The sequence below is a fragment of the Arachis ipaensis genome, chromosome B8 (genome assembly GCF_059453495.1).
Source record: "Arachis ipaensis isolate K30076 ecotype BB chromosome B8, ASM5945349v1, whole genome shotgun sequence".
Taxonomy (NCBI): domain Eukaryota; kingdom Viridiplantae; phylum Streptophyta; class Magnoliopsida; order Fabales; family Fabaceae; genus Arachis; species Arachis ipaensis.
The window spans coordinates 140,442,009-140,464,553 of NC_142443.1; the positions used below are offsets into that span (position 1 = coordinate 140,442,009).

At 31.4% G+C, this 22,545-nt stretch overlaps 5 protein-coding genes across 8 annotated transcripts; 3 read left to right on the plus strand and 2 right to left on the minus strand.

The window, feature by feature from the left end:
• The first annotated feature begins 587 nt into the window (after positions 1-587).
• On the plus strand, positions 588-3,274 carry LOC107614335 (uncharacterized protein At4g14100). 3 transcript variants are annotated; one of them, XR_015896941.1, is made up of 3 exons: positions 588-1,160; positions 2,375-2,769; positions 2,985-3,274. XR_015896941.1 is itself a non-coding variant. In XM_016316547.3 (2 exons), exons 1-2 carry the CDS (start codon positions 650-652, stop codon positions 2,575-2,577), a joined length of 714 nt encoding a protein of 237 aa, XP_016172033.1. In that variant the 5' UTR covers positions 588-649; the 3' UTR covers positions 2,578-3,274. The 3 variants fall into 3 exon arrangements, 1 of the variants encoding a protein (XP_016172033.1); XR_015896942.1 differs by having other exon boundaries at positions 2,375-2,761; XM_016316547.3 differs by having other exon boundaries at positions 2,375-3,274.
• A 428-nt stretch (positions 3,275-3,702) lies between these two features.
• On the plus strand, positions 3,703-5,516 carry LOC107611899 (uncharacterized protein At4g14100). Its single transcript, XM_016313769.3, has 2 exons — positions 3,703-4,520; positions 5,173-5,516. The coding sequence occupies exons 1-2, from the start codon at positions 4,043-4,045 to the stop codon at positions 5,358-5,360; spliced, it is 666 nt and encodes a 221-aa protein (XP_016169255.1). The 5' UTR covers positions 3,703-4,042; the 3' UTR covers positions 5,361-5,516.
• Positions 5,517-10,700: 5,184 nt separating this feature from the next.
• Positions 10,701-15,402, plus strand: CRL (crumpled leaf). 2 transcript variants are annotated; one of them, XM_016316033.3, is made up of 9 exons: positions 10,701-11,375; positions 11,469-11,518; positions 11,758-11,818; positions 12,071-12,106; positions 12,292-12,342; positions 12,960-13,052; positions 14,090-14,194; positions 14,295-14,390; positions 14,775-15,402. In XM_016316033.3, exons 1-9 carry the CDS (start codon positions 11,202-11,204, stop codon positions 14,913-14,915), a joined length of 807 nt encoding a protein of 268 aa, XP_016171519.1. In that variant the 5' UTR covers positions 10,701-11,201; the 3' UTR covers positions 14,916-15,402. The 2 variants fall into 2 exon arrangements, with proteins under 2 accessions (XP_016171519.1, XP_016171520.1); XM_016316034.3 differs by having other exon boundaries at positions 14,298-14,390.
• A 114-nt stretch (positions 15,403-15,516) lies between these two features.
• On the minus strand, positions 15,517-16,658 carry LOC107611950 (uncharacterized). The gene is made up of 4 exons (XM_016313811.3): positions 16,307-16,658; positions 16,172-16,230; positions 15,953-16,070; positions 15,517-15,860 (listed from the first exon to the last, which is right to left on the minus strand). The coding sequence occupies exons 1-4, from the start codon at positions 16,561-16,563 to the stop codon at positions 15,776-15,778; spliced, it is 519 nt and encodes a 172-aa protein (XP_016169297.1). The 5' UTR covers positions 16,564-16,658; the 3' UTR covers positions 15,517-15,775.
• A 2,294-nt stretch (positions 16,659-18,952) lies between these two features.
• LOC107613664 (putative beta-1,4-xylosyltransferase IRX10L) lies at positions 18,953-22,274 on the minus strand. Its single transcript, XM_016315763.3, has 4 exons — positions 21,588-22,274; positions 20,298-20,686; positions 19,887-20,128; positions 18,953-19,637 (listed from the first exon to the last, which is right to left on the minus strand). The coding sequence occupies exons 1-4, from the start codon at positions 21,691-21,693 to the stop codon at positions 19,124-19,126; spliced, it is 1,251 nt and encodes a 416-aa protein (XP_016171249.1). The 5' UTR covers positions 21,694-22,274; the 3' UTR covers positions 18,953-19,123.
• Between the last annotated feature and the right edge of the window lie 271 nt (positions 22,275-22,545).

A 22,545-nucleotide genomic window follows, 5' to 3' on the forward strand; every position in this document is an offset into this window, starting at 1 on the left:
GAAAGTGGGATGAGTGATATATTTTAATATTATAATTTTTGTATTTTTTAAAATTATGAGAGGTATACAAATCGGTGGGCTCCGATTTGTATTAAAAAAAAAAAGTTAAAGTGCACAAATTAAACCCTTCAATTTGTGTATATCAAAATTTTTAAATTTTTTTAAACACAAATTAGAGGGTCCGATTTATGTACTTCAATTTTTTTAATTTTTTAAACACAAATTGGAGGGTTCGAGTACAAAAATTAAAAAAATCAGACAGTTTGATTTTTGTATTTCTCAAAAATTAGACAGTCCAATTTTTACTCTTTAAATTAAATTATCCTACATTTCAAAAAAAGACTGCAATAGTCCACAATTAAAAAAATACCATTATTAATCCAATATCAAAAATAAAAAAGTTATTTTTGTATTCGCAAAAGCTAAAAAATAAAAACAAAAGAAGGCAAATAAATAAGAGAATGGTGATTATATATAAAAAATATAAAATTTTAGTAATTATTCTTATAATTAAAAATATAAATATATAAAAAATTATCCACATAATATTACTTTGATAAATAAATAAAGTAAATAAAACAGAGTTGTTGAGAGTTGAAAGCTCACACTTTTTCCTTATCCTTGGTGTTTGACTCCACTCGAAGCAGCCATGGCCACTAATAAACCCAATTCAGCACCGCCATTTCTCCACCACCTCCTCCTCCTTCTCCTTCTCCTCAATCTGCTTCCACTTCCAATTTCATCATCACGAAACCCTAAAGAATCTCCAGTTCCAATTCCAGCAGATTGGCCGCACCAATTCCACTCGGTGCTGTTCATGAACAGAAGCGGAGCACTGCAAAAGATTGACCTATGGTACGACTGGATCAATGGGCGCAACTTGAACATCATTCAAGAACAGCTTGATGACGTCATCCTGTACGACGCCGAGTGGAACAACGGCACGTCGTTTCAGTTCACTGTCCATCCAGCTGAGGCGAAATGCGACGTGTTCCAACTGGAGGTTGGGATCCTGAGGCCCAATTGGCTGGACGGTGCTAACTACTTGGGCCAGGAGACGGTTGATAATTTTGTTTGCAATGTTTGGGAGAAAGCTGATTTCATTGTTTACTATGAGGATGTTGCTTCTAAGAGACCTGTTAAGTGGATCTTCTACTCAGGTACCTCTCCACTGCTTCTTCAGTTTGTTAGATTTGGAGGGAAAGTTAGTTAGTATTTTCTCACGAGAGTAATGATGCACATTCAAGTCCTAAGTATTTTTTTTTATGAATTAAGTCCAACCAATTTAAATAATAAGACTTAAAATAATGCTAGTCATGACTGATTTTTGTTATGTTGGATAAACTTGGTTGGACTTAGTTAAGAAAAACATTTGGATGTGTAGCATTATTTTTAACTACTCTAACTAACTTCTCACATTGCAAATCAAAAATGCTATTTATATATCAAAATTAGTTACTAAAAATAACAACCAATGTATTTGTGTATAAATATATATGTAGTTTAATTTATTTTTAATATATTTTTGTATTCCAATATGTATTTTATACTAGTGACTGATTTTGATGACTAATTTTGGTGTATGCATAATATTGTTGATGTATTTATATATACAAATACATAATAGTTAGTTTAGTGGCAGATTTTTTATGTAAACTTACCATTTTTGTTCATCTAATTGGTGTCTACCAAATTTACCAATTTTTTTCCATTTAATTGTTACATTAATTTTAGAGGAATACTAGAGAGCTATGAGAATTTATTATTTTGGTTATCAATTAGCCATCAATGTTTAAAAGTGTTGGCTAAAGTATGTTGTTGGATTTCTAAATTAAAGGAATTTGATTAATAGCTAAAAGTGGTGTCAAAAACAATAAATTCTGATGAGAATCTGGTATTTCTCTATGTCCGAGTTCAATGATTATAAAAGATTATTCTGTTATGGAACGATAACTGACACTACCCGAATCTGATGAGAGAAACATTGAACATGAGATTATTTTCAGTATTTTATTGACTAAAGTGCTCACTTTCAAGTTTCAACACCCTTTACTGGTTGCAATTGAGTTCAAATGTCCAGTTTTTCAAGGAGTTTGATCTTCTCTGATGACAATTGTGCTGAGATTTGAATATATAAAATGCACGTAGGTTGTTATAATATAAGTATCAACTTAAGTATGATCATTGTGAATTCCTAACAAAAAGTATTCTGCAGTTGTGATGTTTTAAATGTTGTCTAGTTAGCTAGCTAGCTTGTTTTTTCGGCGTATTAGGTCGGAATCTTTATGCGCGCTTGTTGTTATTAGAAGTGTTAGATTCGGCAAGTTACTAGAATTTGTTTGTGAAGTGAGACTAATTTGGTGTGTGATTGCAGGATACACTGCTCATGTGATGACATTTGAGGTTGGAGCAGTTCTTGATGATCCAAATTGGCAAGCTCCTCTGTATTGTTTCACTGATGAGAATGAGAAGCAAACAAGAATAAGTATAAGAAAAAGAAAAAGTAGAAGCAGCTCCTCTTTTGGGAGGTTGATGAGGAGGATGGCTTATTCTGCACATGATCATATGGAATTATGAAATTGGTGTATATAATAAGAATAATAATAATAATGTCTCTGTATTTTTGGGATATGTCTCTCTATTGGTAGGTGATGTTTACAAAGATAAGAGTAACAATTGGTTTCTTTGACAGGGGATATTGGTGTAGAAAGCATGAATATGACCCGGCAGAGTCTTTGCTCTGAGGCTAGAACTGTTACAAGTTATTCGGTTGAATTTAAGCTTTAAAGTTTGCTAATTATTAATAAAGTCTATTGCTACTTTATTCCTGATTAAACCTTTTTTTAACTTAAATAAGTTTTTGCCTTTATAAAATATTTTTATTTGTTTTAGTCTTTGTAAAATTTTTCTTTTGGTTTTATTCTTATAAAATTTAAAAGGTTTCTATTTTTTGTGGTTTCTCACAGTATTCCCTATCCTGGCAGGTCAAGGACTAATCCGTCGCGGTACTGAGCTCCATTTAAAGGTTTGTCGCTAGCTAATGGGTTGCTGCATGCACAAAGCAGGATTCGAACCTCCAACACTTGCTTAAGCGGACTAATGAGCTAACCACTAGACCAACCCAACTTGCTATATTAGTCTGCTTTAGCTTATACCGATTAAAGTTGACGTCATAGGTTAAATGATAATGGCTCTTATTCTCATGAAGATATTTGTATTAAAAGTGTGATTTGTTTATTTAATAACACTTTAAATAAAGATAATATTTTTATAACATGTTAAAACTAAATTTTATAATTCATCATCTAATAACAAAAAAAAATATTTTCATATGAAGACAATTGTAGAATCTTTATTCTAATATCCACCAATGATAATATAGCAAGTTAAAACAATTATGTGATAAAATGTGCCACATCAATTAACCACACAGACTAAAACATTTTTTTTTTAATTTTACCGGATCGAAAAAAAAAATTACATAGACCAAAACAATAAAACAAATATTTTATAGATATTGAAAATTTATTTAAATAATTTTTTTCTACTATCTTTGTTTTTAAATAATTGTTGTTTCACCATTTTTTTCATTAAAATTAATCTATTTAGACTTATTTTGTATAAAAAATTTAATCAACAAAAAAATGTTAGTTACCTAGAAGAATTAAAATTTTTATATAAAGAAAGACTTACATATAATTCATAAAAAACGCAAAATATCAACATGCTAAAGTTCAAATGACAATCTTTCCATCTTCAGTTAGAAATTAAAAAAAATGGAAACTCAAGTGCAGTGGACTTTACGTGAAGTTAATAGTTGAAAGCCGTTCAGTCACAAAAAAAAATAATTGAAAGCCGTTAGATGAAAATTTAGTCAAATCAGTCAAACTATCTAACGGCTTTTAACTATCAACTTCACGTGAAGTCGACTGTAGCTAAATTTCAAAAAAAAAAAAACGCAGAATATTTGTTAAAGCATTATGGTGTGAATCTTGAACCTCATCTTTTATAGTTCTTATCTAGTTTTGTTTTGTAAGCATCAATGGGGGCACCCATGTCTTCTTTGTTCTTCCTCCTCCTCCTTCTACTTCTACTCCCCCCTTCTTTATCAATGGCATCAAAGCCACCACCACCAACCCCATCAGAGTGGCCACTCCAATTCCACTCCCTCATATGGTACAACAGAACCGGTGTCCTCCAGAAGGTGGAGCTATGGTACGACTTCATAAATGGCAGAAACTTGAACATCATCGAAGAACAACTCACGAATCATGTGTTGTACGATGTTGAGTGGGACAATGGCACCTCCTTCTACTACACTCTTGATCCTTATCAGAGGGAGTGTGATGTGAAGCATTTTCCTGTTGGGATTCTGAGGCCAAATTGGCTTCATGGTGCTACTTATTTGGGTCAGAGGATGGTTGATAACTTTCTTTGCAATGTTTGGGAGAAGGTTCATTTCATTCGCTATTATGAGCATGTTGCAACTAAAAGGCCTGTTAAGTGGGTCTTCTTTGAAGGTACATTGCTATTACCACAATTCATGTTTGCTTTGGATTTTAATAATTCTCAGATATTGATTTCATGGGTATAATCTAAAATGTTAAACTATGATTTCAAAGGGTGTATCTAACAAACTCCCTAGTATTTTTTTTTTTTTTTGCTAGATTTTCAGTACAATAGCTTAGACTTTTATTAGTAACGATGTAAACTTTTTTTTCTATAGTATCTTTTAATTCAATAAATTAAAAACTAATTTATTACGAATTTAAAGATTATTGTTAATTAATAAATTACTATATATATAATCAACGGAATTGGTCCAAATAGTAAATGAATTGAATTCGTTTAAGCAGACTTATTTTTGTTAGGAGATTTACCCACCATAATTAGGTGTGCGATTTTAATAGAGTCAGCAGATTAGTTGGGTAAAACTTTAGACGATAGACTAACAAAAAAAAAATATTGCATACATAAGACAATATATAAATTTTTGATGTTTACTTAAGTGGGTGAGTGAATTGATCACTCCGCTTGTCAAAATGCTTAAAACCCTGCAATAACAAATTGCAGTGATGTGAAATTATGAAAGTAGTGTCATTTGCTAGGAACCACTGATTTGGAAGTGAATGTTAAATATGATGCTAAGTATGGTTGGTGACACTACTACAGGTCCACCGGGGTACACTGCACATGTGATGACATTTGAGGTTGGTGCAGTTCTTGATGATCCAAATTGGCAAGCTCCTGTTTACTGTTTCACTGACGAGGCTAAGAAGGAAAATCCCAATCCCAAGATTGCTTCTCTCCAGAGTTTGATCATGACATGGATATCCCTTTGGAAAACGGCAACTGTGTAATAGTTAGTAAAATGCTTAATTACATTGTGTTTTAGGATTTGTTTCCTTTGTGTTGTTTTTTCTTAATTGATGTTTTCGGCAAAAATTACGAAATATAAAATGCACCGCATGTACGTGAATGCGACCTATCTTTTAGAAGTAAATATTAATATAGAACTCCGAAGATTCTGACGATTATAAATAGTACTTAATTTTTGTTATTAATAAAATAGTCTTTGAATAATTTTAAAATTTAACAAACTTGCTCTCGAATTGGTTGAAACACATATCCAATGAAAATACTACTAAGCTGGCCACAATATATATATCCACATAAAATTATTAAGAGAAAGTATAGAGAGCCAATGACCTAAGCGTACAATGTGTACAATGAAGGTTTAGAAAGTATTAGAGATATCATTATTAGTGTTACATTGTCTTGTCAGATTATGTTTTTGGGATGAGTGGTTTCAGGACATGGTATAAGAGTTCCAGATTCGGAAAGTCAAGAGTTCGAACCTTGGTGAATCCAAAATTAGCTTTTTATAACATGAGATGTTTATTATCCCTAGTATCCAAAATTAGCGTACACATTATACACTTAAGCTATTAGTTCCCTAGCACTACTCAATTATTAATTAATTAACTAAATCTCACTTGAAAAATCTAACTCCATAACCTAATCTCCTTTCTTGATGTACTCTCTTGCTTTTTCACTCTGAAACGAGCCAAAACAGCACCTCAACCTTCCCACTCTCATAGAGCCGCGGTCGCCAATATTGTGTGGTCGTCGTTTCGCCGCCAGGTCTTCTATATCCATAAGCTCCTGTGTCATCTGTTGTCAGTTTGTGCTTCATGGTGGTTCGCTTCTCTCCCTACGGTCAAACATAAGAAACACACATAGCAGTGGCGTCTCATCGTCGGGAAACTTTCTATGCCGGTGAATGTGGATTTTCTATTGTTGAAACAGAGGCGACAGCAACAACGGTTTTTTCAATAGTCTAAACGGTTTTGGCACCATCATCATCAATAGATGAAACAGTCACCACCTTTTTTTTTTTAACTTCAACTACTACGGTTTCTTTCACTTCTTCTCCCCCCATATCATCTTTGTCTGTTTTCGGGAGTTCAGAAACTTTTTCTTTCTCTTTCTTTTCACTTTCTTTCTCAGCAGTTACAGTTTCTTCAGGCTTGTGTTGTTACTTGGGTTGGTTAGAGACAGAGAAATAATGGTTATTAAGAAAATAGATCCTCTCCATTTTTTTTAACACTTAAAAGAATAAAGTGTGATTTCTCACTTTTAATTTTATAAGTGAGACCAAAAATAAATAGAAAAAAGAATAATAAAAAGTGAGATTAAATATTGGACACATCCATTTTTTTTACTGGAGGGGATTCACTCACAACTTCCAAATTCTTGAATTATTGTATATGAATCTATTTGCTTTCTCTTTTAAATGAACTTTATTGTTATTAATCTTTTTTAATTATAAATTAATCTAAAATTGACCATTTTCAGTGATTTGAATTTTTGAACTAATAGGTTCTTTTTTGGAGTAATTAGGATTCATGGGAATTTTTTAATCTGTAATTTACTGGATTAGGGGTTTAGAAAAAAAAATTTTAATTTGGGATAATTTTCCGGATCTCAAAGTGAGAAAATGCGCTGGGAAGGATAGAGTGCATTGGGAAGGGAGGTTTGGAAAAATTAGGATACATTTGGTGTGATTTGGAGAATTTTTTCTTATGGCTGTGTTAATTTAATTATTAATTATACCTAAGTAATTAGTTTAGGATGCTGTCATTTTAGTAAAATACAGTGATCAATTCAATAGTATTTTTGTTATAAATGTGTTACAACAAGTTTGGAAGCATGCTTATCAAATTTTAAAATTATTCAAAGACTATTTTATCAATAACAAAAATTAAGTACTATTTTATTAGCGTTAAAATCTTTTAAGTATTGATTTGGTTTTTTTTTAAGTTGTACATCAAAATTAGTCATCAGATAAAAATATACATTAAAAATAAATTAAATTAAATTTTATATATATATATATATATATATATATATATATGATGATGATTGAGTTTAATGGTCGATTGTAAGTAGTTTGTTTTAATAATAAAAAATAGGTCTTCATAATAATAGTTTTAAACATATTAGTTAAGAAGTTTAATAGAAAGAATTTTTATAACAACTTTAACGACACTTGTTATTAAAAAAAATCAGCAAATATTTGCTTTTTGATATTTGTTAAAGATACTTAAAAAGTTAAAATAGGAACTTTGATACTTTTATGTATTAAATGTCTTAAAAGTATATTAAAAATGCTAAAAACTTCATCTTCTAATATTTTCTTTTTTAATATGTATCGTAAAAATACATGTTAATCAAAATTTTTAAAAAATTTTACGCGTGATATTATCCTCGCAATCCTAGGAAATGGGACATTTAGTGAGTATTTGTTTAAAGATTAAAATAAATATTATAAGGGATTATATTTTCAAGAATAATTTGATTGGGAATATTATACCCGAATATTATAAGAAAAATGTATTTGTTTAAAGCTATAAATGTTTTTTTGTCACTAATGATATAAATGGTTGAACATTCGTTTTAATATTTTCTAAAATAAATTAGGGTTTGTTTTATTATTTTTTAATAATAGATTTTTAAAGACGTAAAATATGAAAGTGTAAAATCGTTCGACTTAGTATAAATTTTAGAATTGATTGACTCATTAAAAATTATGATATCAAAAGATTTTAAGAGTTAAATCGAGATTCTAATGATTATAATATTAGGAATCAATATTTTTAGTAAAAAACAGAAAATTTGCTAGTGTTTATAAAATAAATATAAAAAAAATAATATCGGCCATTTAATATTTATTTTATTTTTTTATTTTTCGTGACATTTCTTAATTCAACAAGATAAGGAGTCCGTCACATATTTAAACTCTATTTAAAGATTTATTATTGACCATTAAATTGCCACATCTTACGTACATAAGGCAGATTTCGAAACCATTTATCCTAATAAAATGATGAGTTTTTGTTTTATTGCTCATAGGATTTTGGGCAATTTACATAAATGAATTGTTACACCTTTAAAATTACGTAAATACATTGTTTCAAAAATGAAGACGCAAATGTATTGTTTTATGTATCTATAGAAACCGCTGCTAGCAGTAGCGGTTTACACAAACACAAAATCCGCTGCTGTCAGCCACGAATTACGTTGAAATGTGGCAGCATGAAAATCGCTGTAGCCTGCCGCGGTTTCTGCTTGATTTGAGTTGGTCATAAATTGCTACTAGCAGTAACGGTTTATGTGTATTGGGACACGTACGTAAACCGCTGGAGGGAGTAGCGATATATGTTAAGTATGGGTTGTGTTCTTTGCTGTTGATTTGCATTTGAAGTTCTAGCTAAATAATTTTTTTTTATTTGTGCAACTTTATTATCTTATGCCAAAAGCTAATGTAATGGCTAAGATTTAAAAATAATTTTTTAAATACATATTAATTGGTAAAATTTTATATTCTTATGAATTATTTTTATAAATTAAAAAAAATTACTAATACCTATCAGAATAATTATACCTTTCTATCAACATAGATTTAATAAATATATAAAAATTTGTATTTTAAAATTTAAAATACAAAATTAATTTTATTTTAATTTTTTTAAATATTTAAAGAAAATATAATTTTAACAAAAGACTTTTATAATTACAGAAAATATACATCTCTTTAAAAAATAATAGAAAAAACGGCTAAATAAATCGTGCAGCGGTTAATTTCACTATAGAATTCTCGTGCGAGATACATTAGTTGTGATTTCAAGGTGTGTTTTTGTGTTATAATAATCATAATGAATTCGTTTCAATGATATCAACTTCCTATAGTTTGGAATCTTCACACCCCATTTTAAGGAACTAAATATGAGGAAAAGAGTTTATGCTTAATCCATTTACTTTTTACTTATGCAAACCATATAGCTGTTGGTAATTGGTAATGTTGATAATGCAAATATTTTACTTGGACAAAGTTTCATACTTGCCTTGCCTGATAGCGATAAAATGCAGCTGATGGCCTATTTTATCGAAGCATTTACTCATCGGATACTTAATATAATGCGAATCCTATATAGTCCTCAATTTAACTAGAATTGTTATAATTTTTAAGAAATTCTTACTAGAACGTTCTTTTATGAGATTTTTTTTAAGTAGTATATATTTTTTGTGACAAATCAAACTATTATTGAATCGACGAAAGGTGAAAAGTGATTCGTATAATTGATCTTAATACTGTTGAACTTGCTCAATAAATTATGATTCTCCAAACTTTAAGTGCACCAAATAGCTCATACCAAAATTAAGCAGGCACTAGCTATAACTTTTATTTTCTCAACATTAGCTTTTGACATAAGACAATAAAGTTGCACAAATAAAAAAAATTCGTTTAGCTAGAACCTCAAATGCAAATCAACGGCAAAGAACACAACCCATACTTAACGTAAACCGCTGCTGCCTTCAGCGGTTTACGTATGTGTCCCAATACACATAAACCGCTACTGCCAGCGGTTTATGACCAACTCAAATCAAGCAGAAACCGCGACAAGCTATAGCGGTTTCCATGCTGCCACATTTCAACGTAATCCGTGACTGACAGTAGCAAATTTTGTGTTTGTGTAAACCACTACTATAGATACATGAAATAATGCATTTGCGTCTTTATTTTTGAAACAATGCATTTGCGTAATTTTAAAGGTGTAACAATTTATTTACGTAAATTGCCCGAGAATTTTTTAACTCGACAGGTTAAAGACTAATTTACATATATTTAAATTTTATTTAAGAGTTTGTCATTGACCAACAAATTAATGAGAATCTCTTTGACAAAAAATATAACAATTATACATATAATAGTAATTCACTTATTAATTTTTATTTCCTTAATATAAGAATAATAAAACTTTCTATTTTAAATAAAATGTTATTTTTAGAAATTAAATTTTAAACTTTAAAAATGAACAACTTAACAAGTGTGTCTCTCAATTTTTAAAGTGTAATCCTTTCATTTCATAATTAAATGTCCAAAACATAACAAAATGGATATAAATAACTAATATTAATTTATTAAAAATTATTAAATGACTAATATTTTTATGTCTATTTATATTTGAATTAACATTAGTTAAATCCTTTTATTACTAAAAATGTTGATTCTTAATATTTTCTAATTCAATAATCAAATTAAATTAAAAATGTCATTACAAAAATTAATTAAAACCCTGATATTATAAATAAACAATTATTTATATATTGTTTTTCCTTTTGGGCCCATTTAAAATGAAAAGAGTAATTAGCTAAGTGTCCATAATTCATCACAAACAAAAAAACAGAGTCATTAATTTCACCTAAGAACTTCGTTTTGTTGGTCGATTCTGGGAAAGAAAAAACTGGAAACTGTGTATTTCTTTTCTTTAATGAATTTTGGTGAATTTGTGAGTTGAAGGCAAAGAAAGTGGGAGTGACAAGTGGTGGCAAGTGGGGGTTGAAGAGAAATTGGAACCTCTTTTCTTTTCAGCTCTCTCTATCCCTCTCCTTCTTTCTGTGTTGAAGAAAAAGAAACGAAACCCTCTCTTACTCCAATTCCGAATTTCCGATGTTCATCATCTTCTAGAAACACTTGCTGTTTTCTAGTTACTGTGCCGATATGGTGTTTGTGTTAATGCCTCTACTAAAACCACCCACAACCTGAAACCAATCCAATCCAATTCAATTCAATTCCATGATTTGATTCCTCAAAACCAAACAGCACCTTCATTTCTTCACCAAAGATTGATAGATAGATGGGTAATAATGGGTCGGATTCGAACAACACGAATGTGTGGAACCGCGCAAGAGGGTTGGCTGTGAAGACCCTTTTGCTTATTGGCGGTGCCCTTCTCGTTAAACGCCTCAGCAAGTCCACCACTCGTTGGGACCATGCCCGTTTCGTTGCTAATTCCCTCACTGGCGAAAAGGTTTCTCCTTTTCCCCTTTTTTCAAAATGGGGTTTGTGTTTTGTTTCTTTGTTATTCTTATTGTGTGAAGTATTGTTTTTTTTGTGTGTGTAGTATTCAAAGGAGCAAGCTGCAAGAGACCCTGATAACTATTTCAACATTAGGTCCGTTCATATTGCAATTTGTGTAACACTTAGAATGCATTTATATTGTGGTGTTTTTGTTGGTCACTATTGTTCTATGTTGTTTCTTGTGTTAGTAGTAAGTTGGTTAAAAGAAATTCTTATGTGCTTCTAGACCACATTTAATGCATGCTCTCGGAACATTCATTGGGAGTATATGAGAATTTTTAAGTTGGTTGAGAGGAAAAACATTTACAAAACTTTGAATTTGGTCTTTGTAGAGCGCTTACATGCCCGGCAGCCGAGCTAGTGGATGGTTCGAAAGTCCTGTATTTTGAGCAGGTGAGCACTATGGTTCAAGTCTCTAAGTTTCCCATAGTGAATTGAGAAAGAAAATGAGGAGGTATTTATTTGTTATATCAATAGATTGCATTCAGTTTGAATCTTCCCAAGTTATCTGAAGGTGAATAACCTCCTACTTTCTCCTTTTACAAGGAATGCCACTTTATACATCCAAATCATTGTTTTCTTTTTCCTTATTTTTGTTTATGTTTTTATAATTAGCCCAGTTAAGTTTTTTCTTTGTGCTTCTAGGCCTTTTGGAGAAGTCCGCAAAAACCCTTTCGGCAGGTATGATATTATGGGAGTTGCAACATTTATTGCATTTACTCTTTGTTCAAACTTGAATTCTTAATAGGAAACTTAGGCTTCCATAAACCAGGAGCTTGTGTGAATGTTGTCATGAGTCAAGATTTTTGTGGTGTTGTTTACGATTGTCCCTATAGTACAAATTCTCATCTTTCATCGTTTTGCAGAGGTTCTTAATGGTGAAGCCCTGTCCAAAAGAGCTGAAATGTGATGTTGAGGTATGCATTTTGTCACTTTAATAATAGTGGTTAAGTTATCCAAACTACTCTTGTCTTCAGTACCATGATTTACATTGTAGTATTAATGGTGCTGATGTCGCTTAATTTTCACACTTCTAGCTATTTTCATAAAACAATACTGAGATCTTCTTTAAAGTGTTGAAGCATTTCTGTTCAATAGAAAGGAATTGAATAGATAACTTTACATCATGCCTTCCTTACCAAAATGGAACAAAGAAAAACTCGTTTTGAACTTCATTAAACTTCTTTTTAAGTGTTTCTGGTATTATGTATGCACTGTGAAGCGGGTCAAATGGGGATAATTGTAATGAAATGTTAGTTGCTATTTGGACTTTGTATATGAGTAATAATGCTACTCTATCGTGAACTATACTTTTACCAAGACCTAGATACCACTCAATGACTACATTTAACCATAATTTATCCAATTATTTCCCTATATTACATTGATGCATGCTTTATATGTTTGTTCTGGTTTTCAGACACATGATTCCATTTTTTTTCCTTCGGAGGAATAGTATACCCTTTTCTTGCTACAAGTGAATGTTGTATTTTGTAGAGAACGAAATCGGATACTAACTTCTGTTCAATGGCAGTTAAGTACATATGCAATTAGAGACATGGAGGAGTATAAGAATTTTTGTGATCGATCAAAGGATCAGCGTCCACAGCCGGAAGAAGTCATTGGGGTGAGCTGTCCTTCATGTTTGTAATTGTATTGTGATCTTAGCTTAGGGGTGTCTTTCTTCCGTATGCATTTGTCAACTTCTTGTTAGGGAAAGAGAAGTAGACAGGAACGAGTTTAGACTAAAAGAAACAAAAACTCTTCGATGTTAGAAATTCAGAGTTAAGGGTATGGTGCTGAAATCACGAAAATAAAGAAAAGCAAGAGAGAAAGAGACTATTAAATGGTACAAGATTGTCTTTTGGATGTTCGAGTGCTATGTAGATGTATACAATCATAAAAAGAAAGGCAAGTATAAGTTGTTATTGGGGGGAAAATTGGAAAATCTTAGTGTGAGGTTGTTTAGGAATTAGTATATGACATTGTAACTATTGTATTATCATTCTCCTTGTGTTAATGATTTTTTTTCCTTTAGTTATTATTATCAAAATAAAACATTGTAGTTACTGAATGAAAGCAAGAAGACCCTCTTGGTATTGGGAAAAATCTTGTGTAACCTTCTAGGATCATCACTTTTATAGAGAGGAGCTCCCCTATCTATTTTAGGTGATTAGAGACTAGACTTGGCAAAATCAATCATTGATCTGTGAGAATTTTAGATTAAAAAAAAAATCATATGGTTGCTGTTTTTATCAGCGGCAATGGCTTGTGTGCCCTATAGTTGCTTGAGTGGTGGTTGCTTCTTCCCATATTGTGTATTGTATCAGTTTTGCAGTAAATTATGAAAAGAATTAATCACAAATGTTCAGTCTTAGACTGAATTTAAAATCAAAGGATGCATTAACTCAGAAATCAAAGAAAAATTTCTGCTTGTACCAAGGTTACTTCATATTCATGACTAAATTGTTAAGTATTGCACAAAAATCTGTTTCATCAACAATTTGTTAAGTATCTACTAAGTGGGAATTCTTGATAAATTTATGTCTGTTTGATACTTTGTTGTCTTTAACTGGAGTGAATCACACAAATTTCTTTATTTAAAGGTATCTAGCTTTTTAGTTAAGTAAACATTACTATAATACTTCATTGTTTGGATTGCAGGACCTTGCAGAACACTTGACAACAATACATCTTAAACGTTGTCCGCGAGGGAAGCGTTGCTTATATGAAGGTTCAACCCCGCCTGGCGGGTTTCCAAATTCATGGGTATTTCAATCAACCTATTATCTTTATATCCTATTTACCATGTTCTTTCTCCACTACCACTGTATTTTGATCAAACTATTATCTTTATATCTTTATATAGCAGAATGGAGCAACCTACTGTACTTCAGAAGTTGCTGTTATGAAGAACAATGAGATACATACGTGGGATAGAGGTTTCGATGATGATGGGAAGCAAGTTAGTTTACTTTTAACTCCGTTGTCTTATTTAAATGTTTAATTTGATTTCTTTACCTTTATAGTTCTAGTTAATATTGGGTGTGTTTATTTAAACCTATTTTTGAGAAGAAAATTCACAAACTGAAAAAATAATTTCACATTTTTGTATATATTTTATAAAACAATCATAATTTAAAAAAAAATAAATAAATGCTTTTAACTTTCCTTGGGAAAACTATGTAGAATAATTTTTAGCAAAAATAAGATTTTAGCTTTTTTTTTTTTTTTTTTAAAACTATATAAAAGAAAACAAGTTGTGAATTTACTCTCTCTTATAAAAGATCAGATGTGCCCAGAAGATGGAGAAAACCCTAAAAATGTATTGTTTCTTATGTGATTGCAGGTTTGGGGACCAAAGGAAGGCCCTTATGAGTTTAAGCCCGCACCAACCTCAAGCTTTAGTGATATGTTTTCTCCATTAAATTTCCCTCCTCCACCTTCCATGGATAGAAGAATAGAGGGTTCATTTGTTTTGCAAGATTGAAAATTCACAATGTGTAATTCTGCCACTACACCTGTGTCAATATTAGTGTCCTTTTCTTTTATCATTACTATCTTCCTGTTAATATTTTTGGTATCAGTCATTCAGTCTTAATTTAATAGCCATAGCCTATAGAGAGCAGGCGTTTTTCTTCTTTTTCTTAGGTAAAGTTTGATGGATATTCATAGCATATTTATGAGAAGATAAGAGAGGTTAGTTATGATGAAACCAATAAGTTCTCTATTGACAAAGTGATGAGGAGAATGGATCTTCTAATGTTGATTTTTCACATGATCTTTACATGTGTTTTTCACCACTTATTTTCTATTACATGAATAGTGAGACATCATACATGATAAGACCATTTAAAAAATCATAGAAGATCCATTCTCAAACCATGACATCAACATTGCATTTGAAATTACCAGAGTTGAGGTATTAGAATAAAGGGTTTTTGTTAAGAGTATTGGTTAAAGTTATCATTTTTAGCAAGTCTTTGTTGTGTTTCTTTCTTCTTTTTATCTATAAGCCTAATATCTCTTTACCATTGAATTTATTGAAGCTAATTTAAATCAAGTAAAAAAAAAAAATACAAAATCTTGAGTTGTAGAAAATATCAATTGTTTCAATGTTTCTTATCACTGGCATACAATATGATATCAGAAGAAATCTTGTGTCCCAAGGTAATAATACAATATCTATGGAAGCTCTTTGCTCAGTCTTAGAAAGCAAAAAGAACCTAACATACTGAGTTCTAGATATATCAAAATCAAACTGAACAGAATGAACAAAATGGAATTAGTGAAAGGTGAACAGAAAAAACAAAAAGAAGATGAATAAATTAGAAGCACTTGTCTGATATCCTAAACAATGCTGCTATTGAGATAGAAGTAGAATCCAGCAGCAAGCACTACAATTCCCACAGCAACTGCAATAGGAACTGCTTTCCTGCACAAAGTTTGTCACATAATGTTATGTGAGTGAATGATTCATGAACAAGAAGCAAGATATAAAGATGGATGAGTGAATGAATTACTCACTCAAATGCTTCTTCTCTTTTGATCTCATCTTTCCTTGCCTTTCTAACATCAGTGTCATTTGCATTTTTTGTGACAGCTGGTGCATATGGTCTAAACCTTCTTTTTGGAGCACCACAAACTGCATAGTAAAACACCATTTTTGGCACCTATTTAGCTCAAACACCCTACTTTCTTGTCTTCATAATAGTATTGAAATTGAAGAGAGAATGGAATAATTACCAGGGCAGAAATATTTATCAGGCAATTTCTCAAATGGGGTTCTCTCATTATAAATATAGCTGCATCAATATCAATCACAAACATAAGATACATTAATCATTGACAGTTATTTTGAAGCAGAAGGAAGATTCGCACCCGCAATCACGACAGATATAGGTTTGCTTGGAAGCGACACGCATGGAGATCCTCGGAGTGGTCGAAGTAAGATTGTGCATTTGTTTAGGATTAAGCAAGAGGGTGAGTGAACCAGAGAATGATGATGAGTTCAAGGCAAAAGGGTTGAAGAGTTTTGTTTCATTTCTAACAAGGCTACCATTGTTGCCATGATGATACTTTGACTTTGACTTTGTAGTGCAAAGAGTGGTTGTATGTGGCTGCAGATGCAGGGCCATTGTTCTTCTTCTTTTGCTTTTTCTGTTCCTTAATTTGTGTCAATGAGTTTAAGAACAGAAGATAAAGCAAATGAGTGAATTGGTTTGGTTTGGTTTGTGTATGAATCCTACATGGAAAACGTGGCATACATACTCCCCACACAGGCTTGACAGAATAATCATGTTTTAACAATACAATAATCAAATATTTTTATAATGTAATAATTAAAATTGGAAAAAGTTTAGGGCCAGCAATTTTTTCAAATTCTGGCAAGCATGTAACCAGAAAAGAAAAGTAAGTCATTGGATGAAATCTCACACCATTAAAATCATCATTGATGTCTATTTGATGGCTACAAGTCACACAAGTTACTGCCCCTATCATTCCTCGTTAAAATTTTTATGAATACAAAAACTCACTCACTAATCGGCACTACTTATTTTTTGCACTTTTATTCACATTTTTATTGTAAATGTAAATTTAATTTAATTACTTATAAATATAAATTAATTTTGATTATACTATTTATAAAATTTGACTATAAATATAAATATGAAGTCATTCTGTGTTCCTGCATAAATGATTTGTTGATGGTTGATATTTTTATGTTCATGTAGAGTGGTTGTATTTTCAAACACTTTATATTTGGATTCACATTACAAAAAAAATGTTTGATATACTCAATTTGTGTGATAAATTATGTCTAAAAACACTATCAATGTAGAAAACACCTTTCAAATCCGAGTAAAATTATAATTATTACTAATTAATTATATATTTAGATTATCTTTACAAAATACCAAAAAAACTTGTGTATTTGTATTGATTGTTAATAATATTAATGTCAAAATAATATCTGCTATGAAAATGTGTAGCAAAATTATTTAAATTTATTCCATTTATTGTTATATAGTGTGAATTTAAAGAAATGCTTATATGTCTTTAGTGCATATTTAATATATTTTTTAAGAATATTTATAATTGTTTTTTATTTTTAATATCATTTTTAAATATTACAAATAAAACTAATTCATTGTAAATGTTATTAGAATACGCATTAAATTAAATATCTTACACTTTAAAATAGCTGCTTTAATTTACTTGACTATCTTCTTGTTAAGTATTAGTGTGGAATGCTTTGACACTTAAACATAATACTTTTATGATGTACGGATATTAACACGGACATAAGATAAATACGATACGGAACACGATATGACATGAGACATTTAAACATATGAAATTTAAAATTTTATAAGACATGGGACACGATATATATATAAAATATAAAATATTTTTAGATGAATTATAATATATTAATATTTTATTAATATTAAAATAAAAAATAATTTTTTAACTATTTTTAATGTTATTTTTTATTATAAAAAATATTTAAAATATTTTTTATTTTAATAAATAATAATATATATTATTTTTAAATTCATTTTAAGAATACATGTTAAGAATAAGACTAGACACATTAACACGTAATTATATTTAGGTGTATCCAAATGTGTTTGAATTTTTTTTAGTTTTTATTAAAATACGATTGGATACAACAGACCTACGAACACTGCAACTTAGCGAAGTGTCTGTGCTCCGTAATAATGCTTATTTTGGGTTGCTATGCTTGGGTTTTCTTATGTAATCTTTTTCTATGATCTTTTTTCTTTTCCTTTTTCTTTTGGAATAAAAATCAACAATGAATGAATGAAATATGAAATTGGGTCCAAGTTCAAATATTTTCTTTTCCTTTTCTTAATTGGTCAAAGGACACGTCATTAATTTGGAAACCAAGCAATGACAAAATTCTTAAAACCACATGATAGAATACAAGGACAAACGCCAAAAATAACCAACCGTGTTGAAAATATGAAACTCCATTGTTAATGCCAACCATATCAATAGGACCACCCTAGCAACCACTACCTTAACCAACCATATAACAATTCTCTAATCTTCAACCTTTCTTTCATAAGAATCAATATCTTTTATGAAATCACAAATTAGTGATTAGGAAGAATGTAAAAAACTAATCATGTATTACCAAATCATCATCATCCTCATTATCATAATACTCACATGATACTTATGATTTATAAACAAATTACAAACCATTAGTCCAACAAGAATCATCCATTAATCATTATTCTAAAGTTATGTACTGTCATCAGAAAAAACATACTTAAAGAAAAAACTTTGCCATCATCATTATTATTGTTCTTCCTTCCATAATTGAAACTAAGTTGTTGACATAAGGCAACATGCCGTAGCATAAATACAACAATAATAATGATAATTGAGAAAATTATCTCAGCAATCGAAACAGGCTACACGGATCAAACGATGCTACTGTATTCTGTAGACAACAACACATTATAAAGAGTAGGGGCATGAGAGCAATAAAGCTTGTAAATGAATTGTATTTGTATTTATCTAATGAATTGTCTTGAGAAAAAATCAAAATTTACAATCTCAACAAAAATCAACAACTCAACTACAAATCCCTATGAACACTTTGGGTGTATTGACCAAGATATGTAAAGAATTCTAGATGCTTTAAGAAAACTGTTACAACCATTACCAGGGTTTGAGATCACCGACCGGGCCGGCAGTCCAATTCAAGAACTTCTCCCCCGGTTTCAGGTATATACTCCGGTCATGTGGCAGCTTACGCGCAAGGCCATTGAGTACTTGATGGAATGCATCTCCCGGTTGAGCTGGTTGTGGAAACAGCATAGCTTGCTTCATGGTAGGGTTTGCAAGCAATCTCTGCTTTCTTAAGATAACTTCAGGTGGGATTGATGTTAGTATAGTGTCCAATTTAGGGACATCTTCCTCATCAACAAAAACACCTATCTCTTCCCATGGAATAGCATCCGCGAATGGCAGAACGATGTCATCAGCAATAATGATGGGAATGCAGCCGAAAACCACGGCTTCGACCAACCGTGGGCTCCACGGGGCCCAGCCGAGCGGGCACAAACAAAACACAGCTCTTTGCATGTCCTCATAGTATGTGGTTGGATGATCAGTGGAAATGTCAAACAGTGGATTGTCCTTGAAGTTCTCCCACACTGCTGCCCTTGCACCTCTGTAAAACAGCAAAGTACAGTCACTTTAAGTTGTCAAGAAATTTTACTATTATTCTATTTTGCTATAACATCATCAATAAATGGCACCAAGTTTCATACATTTACTCAGTTTTCAGTGGAAAAATGATCACGAATGGAGTTCATTTTAATATGCCTAATCAGTTCCAATAACCACTAAATAAAACCTTAGAAGAATGAGAGCCATTGCTCCTTGCCTTTTTGAACTCGATATAAGAATTATGACATACCTTGCATAGTAACCACCTTCAGGGTCATTTCCGACATCATAAAACAGTCCTCGGAAGTAAACAAAAATGGACCTGGGAGTGTTTTCAGGAATTAGGTGGGCATATATTTTCTGTGGCGGAGCATATGGTGGAATTGTGATTGAGCCGTCTTTCAGGCATACATGATTCCTCTGACCAAATGTTTGCACCAAGGTAGCTCGCTTTAGCAATGTAAGAATTCCTCTTTCAATTGCTTTCTCTTCCTGTAACAAAATAACACAATAAAAGTGCATTTCATGACTCACCAGATCCATGTACATCTATAGTGGAATCCAATGCATCTCTCAAGAAACCACATTATAAATTCAAATATCAAGTAGAATAAACAGTGGTATAATAGAAAACTTTGAAGCAATAAGCTATGCTCCTTACTTGATAATGGAAGCATGCTCCGAAGTCATGAGGGGTCAGAAAGAAATGATCTGCCCCTTCTGTCCGGTTCCAGTAAGGCCAGTTTGAAGAAATAAGCTGTATGGCACTTCGCATCATTCGCGGTGACTTAAAAGGTAAAGGGAGTCCATTTGGCGTCAAGTCACAGGTGGTGTATACGGGGGTGTAAAACCAATCAGCTTCTTCAGGATTAAGGGTTCGCACAGGACTCGATAAGAGAAACCGGTGCATAAAGATTTCGGCAGCAAACATATGATTAAGGCATCTTGGGTCCTTTTGCAGAATTTTCTTGTTATATTTGCTTGGAAGTTCGTAAACAAAAACCTTCAACCTTCCAACCGGATTATCTTCCAACACATCACCAGCACTACCTACAGTTGGTTCAACCATAGAATGCTTAGTAACCCATTTCATCTAAGTGAAATATAGAATGCTTTTGTTTTTATATGTTCTTCAGATACCGAAAAAATTTCCATATGGCCAATTGAAATCAAATCAAACCTATAATTATGATAAGGATATCATTTCAAATTTATTATTTTTTAAAGTGTTTGCTGGAGTTGCAGCTACCCTTCTTCAAAGTTTCCTTTGGTAAGTTTGCTAGAAATGATGAGGTGTTGAAATGGATAAGCCACAACAACAAAATCAATACAAAACTAACGCAAATGCTACTCCTCCTATCCTGTTAACCAGTTCACAGAACTTCACCAAAGTAATGATTGACAATAACATGAGCCTATGTTCAAACATAAGACTCTCAAAATGTTTCTTTTTCAAATACTCGATGTTTCAATCAATGGCTTGGTGAATTCCTAAAATGAGTTCCGCTACAAAGGGTTCAGGCTATCACCATCAATTGAACCAGAAAAGTGTTAGTATGTAGTATCTAAGTAGCAGGTTTGATTGAGACTTTGACATTGGGACTTCTAGAATAAATTGCTACACCAAATGTTCAATAACCAAAGTTTTCTGTTTGAAATACTAAACTGAAAACTAACATATCTCAATTAAAAATACAAGTAACAAACTATGTAACAGATATTTCCTAGCAACCTCAAACCAAATAGATCTTAATCAAATCCACACTCAGAATACACATAAACACAACTTATGAAATAGTCTAACCAATATGGTAGCAAAACCGTAAATAGATTTATCATAATCAAAACCCCAAATCATCATAAGTGAACCAAACTGACTACTAAATCAACAGAACATAGACAAAACAGAAGACAGAAAAAACAAAATTTTCAAACTTTGAAGAAATCCCACCTGAAATTCTCTCAGTAGGTTGGTTTCGACCGAGCTCCACAGCACCAATTCTCGAAACAAGAGCAGCACAAAGAAAACCAAAGAAAACCCACTTCCAAAAATCCATTTTTATTCACACCCCAGACACCAGAAACACCTTGATCCAAGTAAAGCTCACTAGGGTGCACCAAGGGTATCACAAAAAATAGCTAGCTGCAGCAACTGCACCAAGGAACAACACTTGAGAAAGAGAGAGATTATAAGGGGAACAAGAATTTAAAGTCCAAATTGTGGTCAACAGAAGAAGGTAGCAATGATGGTGATGAATAATGGTTAAGATGTCACAAAGGAAAGTAGTTGTGAGAGATTTCTTAGCATTGAGGTTTCATATAGGCATTTCCTCAAACATCTGGAAGACAGTGATATGGGTTCTTCCCCAGCAGCACAGAGAGAGACACATATGAGGGACCAAAAAGGAAATGGGAGCTATGGTGGATTTGCTTTGAAGAAATAGGTGGCAATTAGCAATGTTTTTCACACACCAACTTCAGAAAGAGAAAACAAATTGGAAAAAGATGGGCTCGTTCTTTCTTTTTTAAGAAAAAATATTGGTGAGGATTGAAGAAGAAGGAGGGAGGAAGAAGGGTGGCTAGTTTTGCAAAATTTCTGGTTTGGTTTGGTTTTTTTATTATCTTGGGTTTGATCATGTGTCCATCTCATAATACCATATAAGGAACAGAAAAAGAAAACTACGTCACGTTCCTAAATTCATCAAACAATTAATTAAAAAAATATTAAAAAATTATCAAAATTTATTTTTTTATTATTAATTAATTATTAATATTTAAAAATATAAAATAAAATATATTATTGAATTACTAACTAAAAGAATTAAACTAAAAAAATTGAATTAATAGTTAAATGATAGATAAATATAATAAATTTTAATGACTTATAGTTTTTTTCTTAATTAAATTAA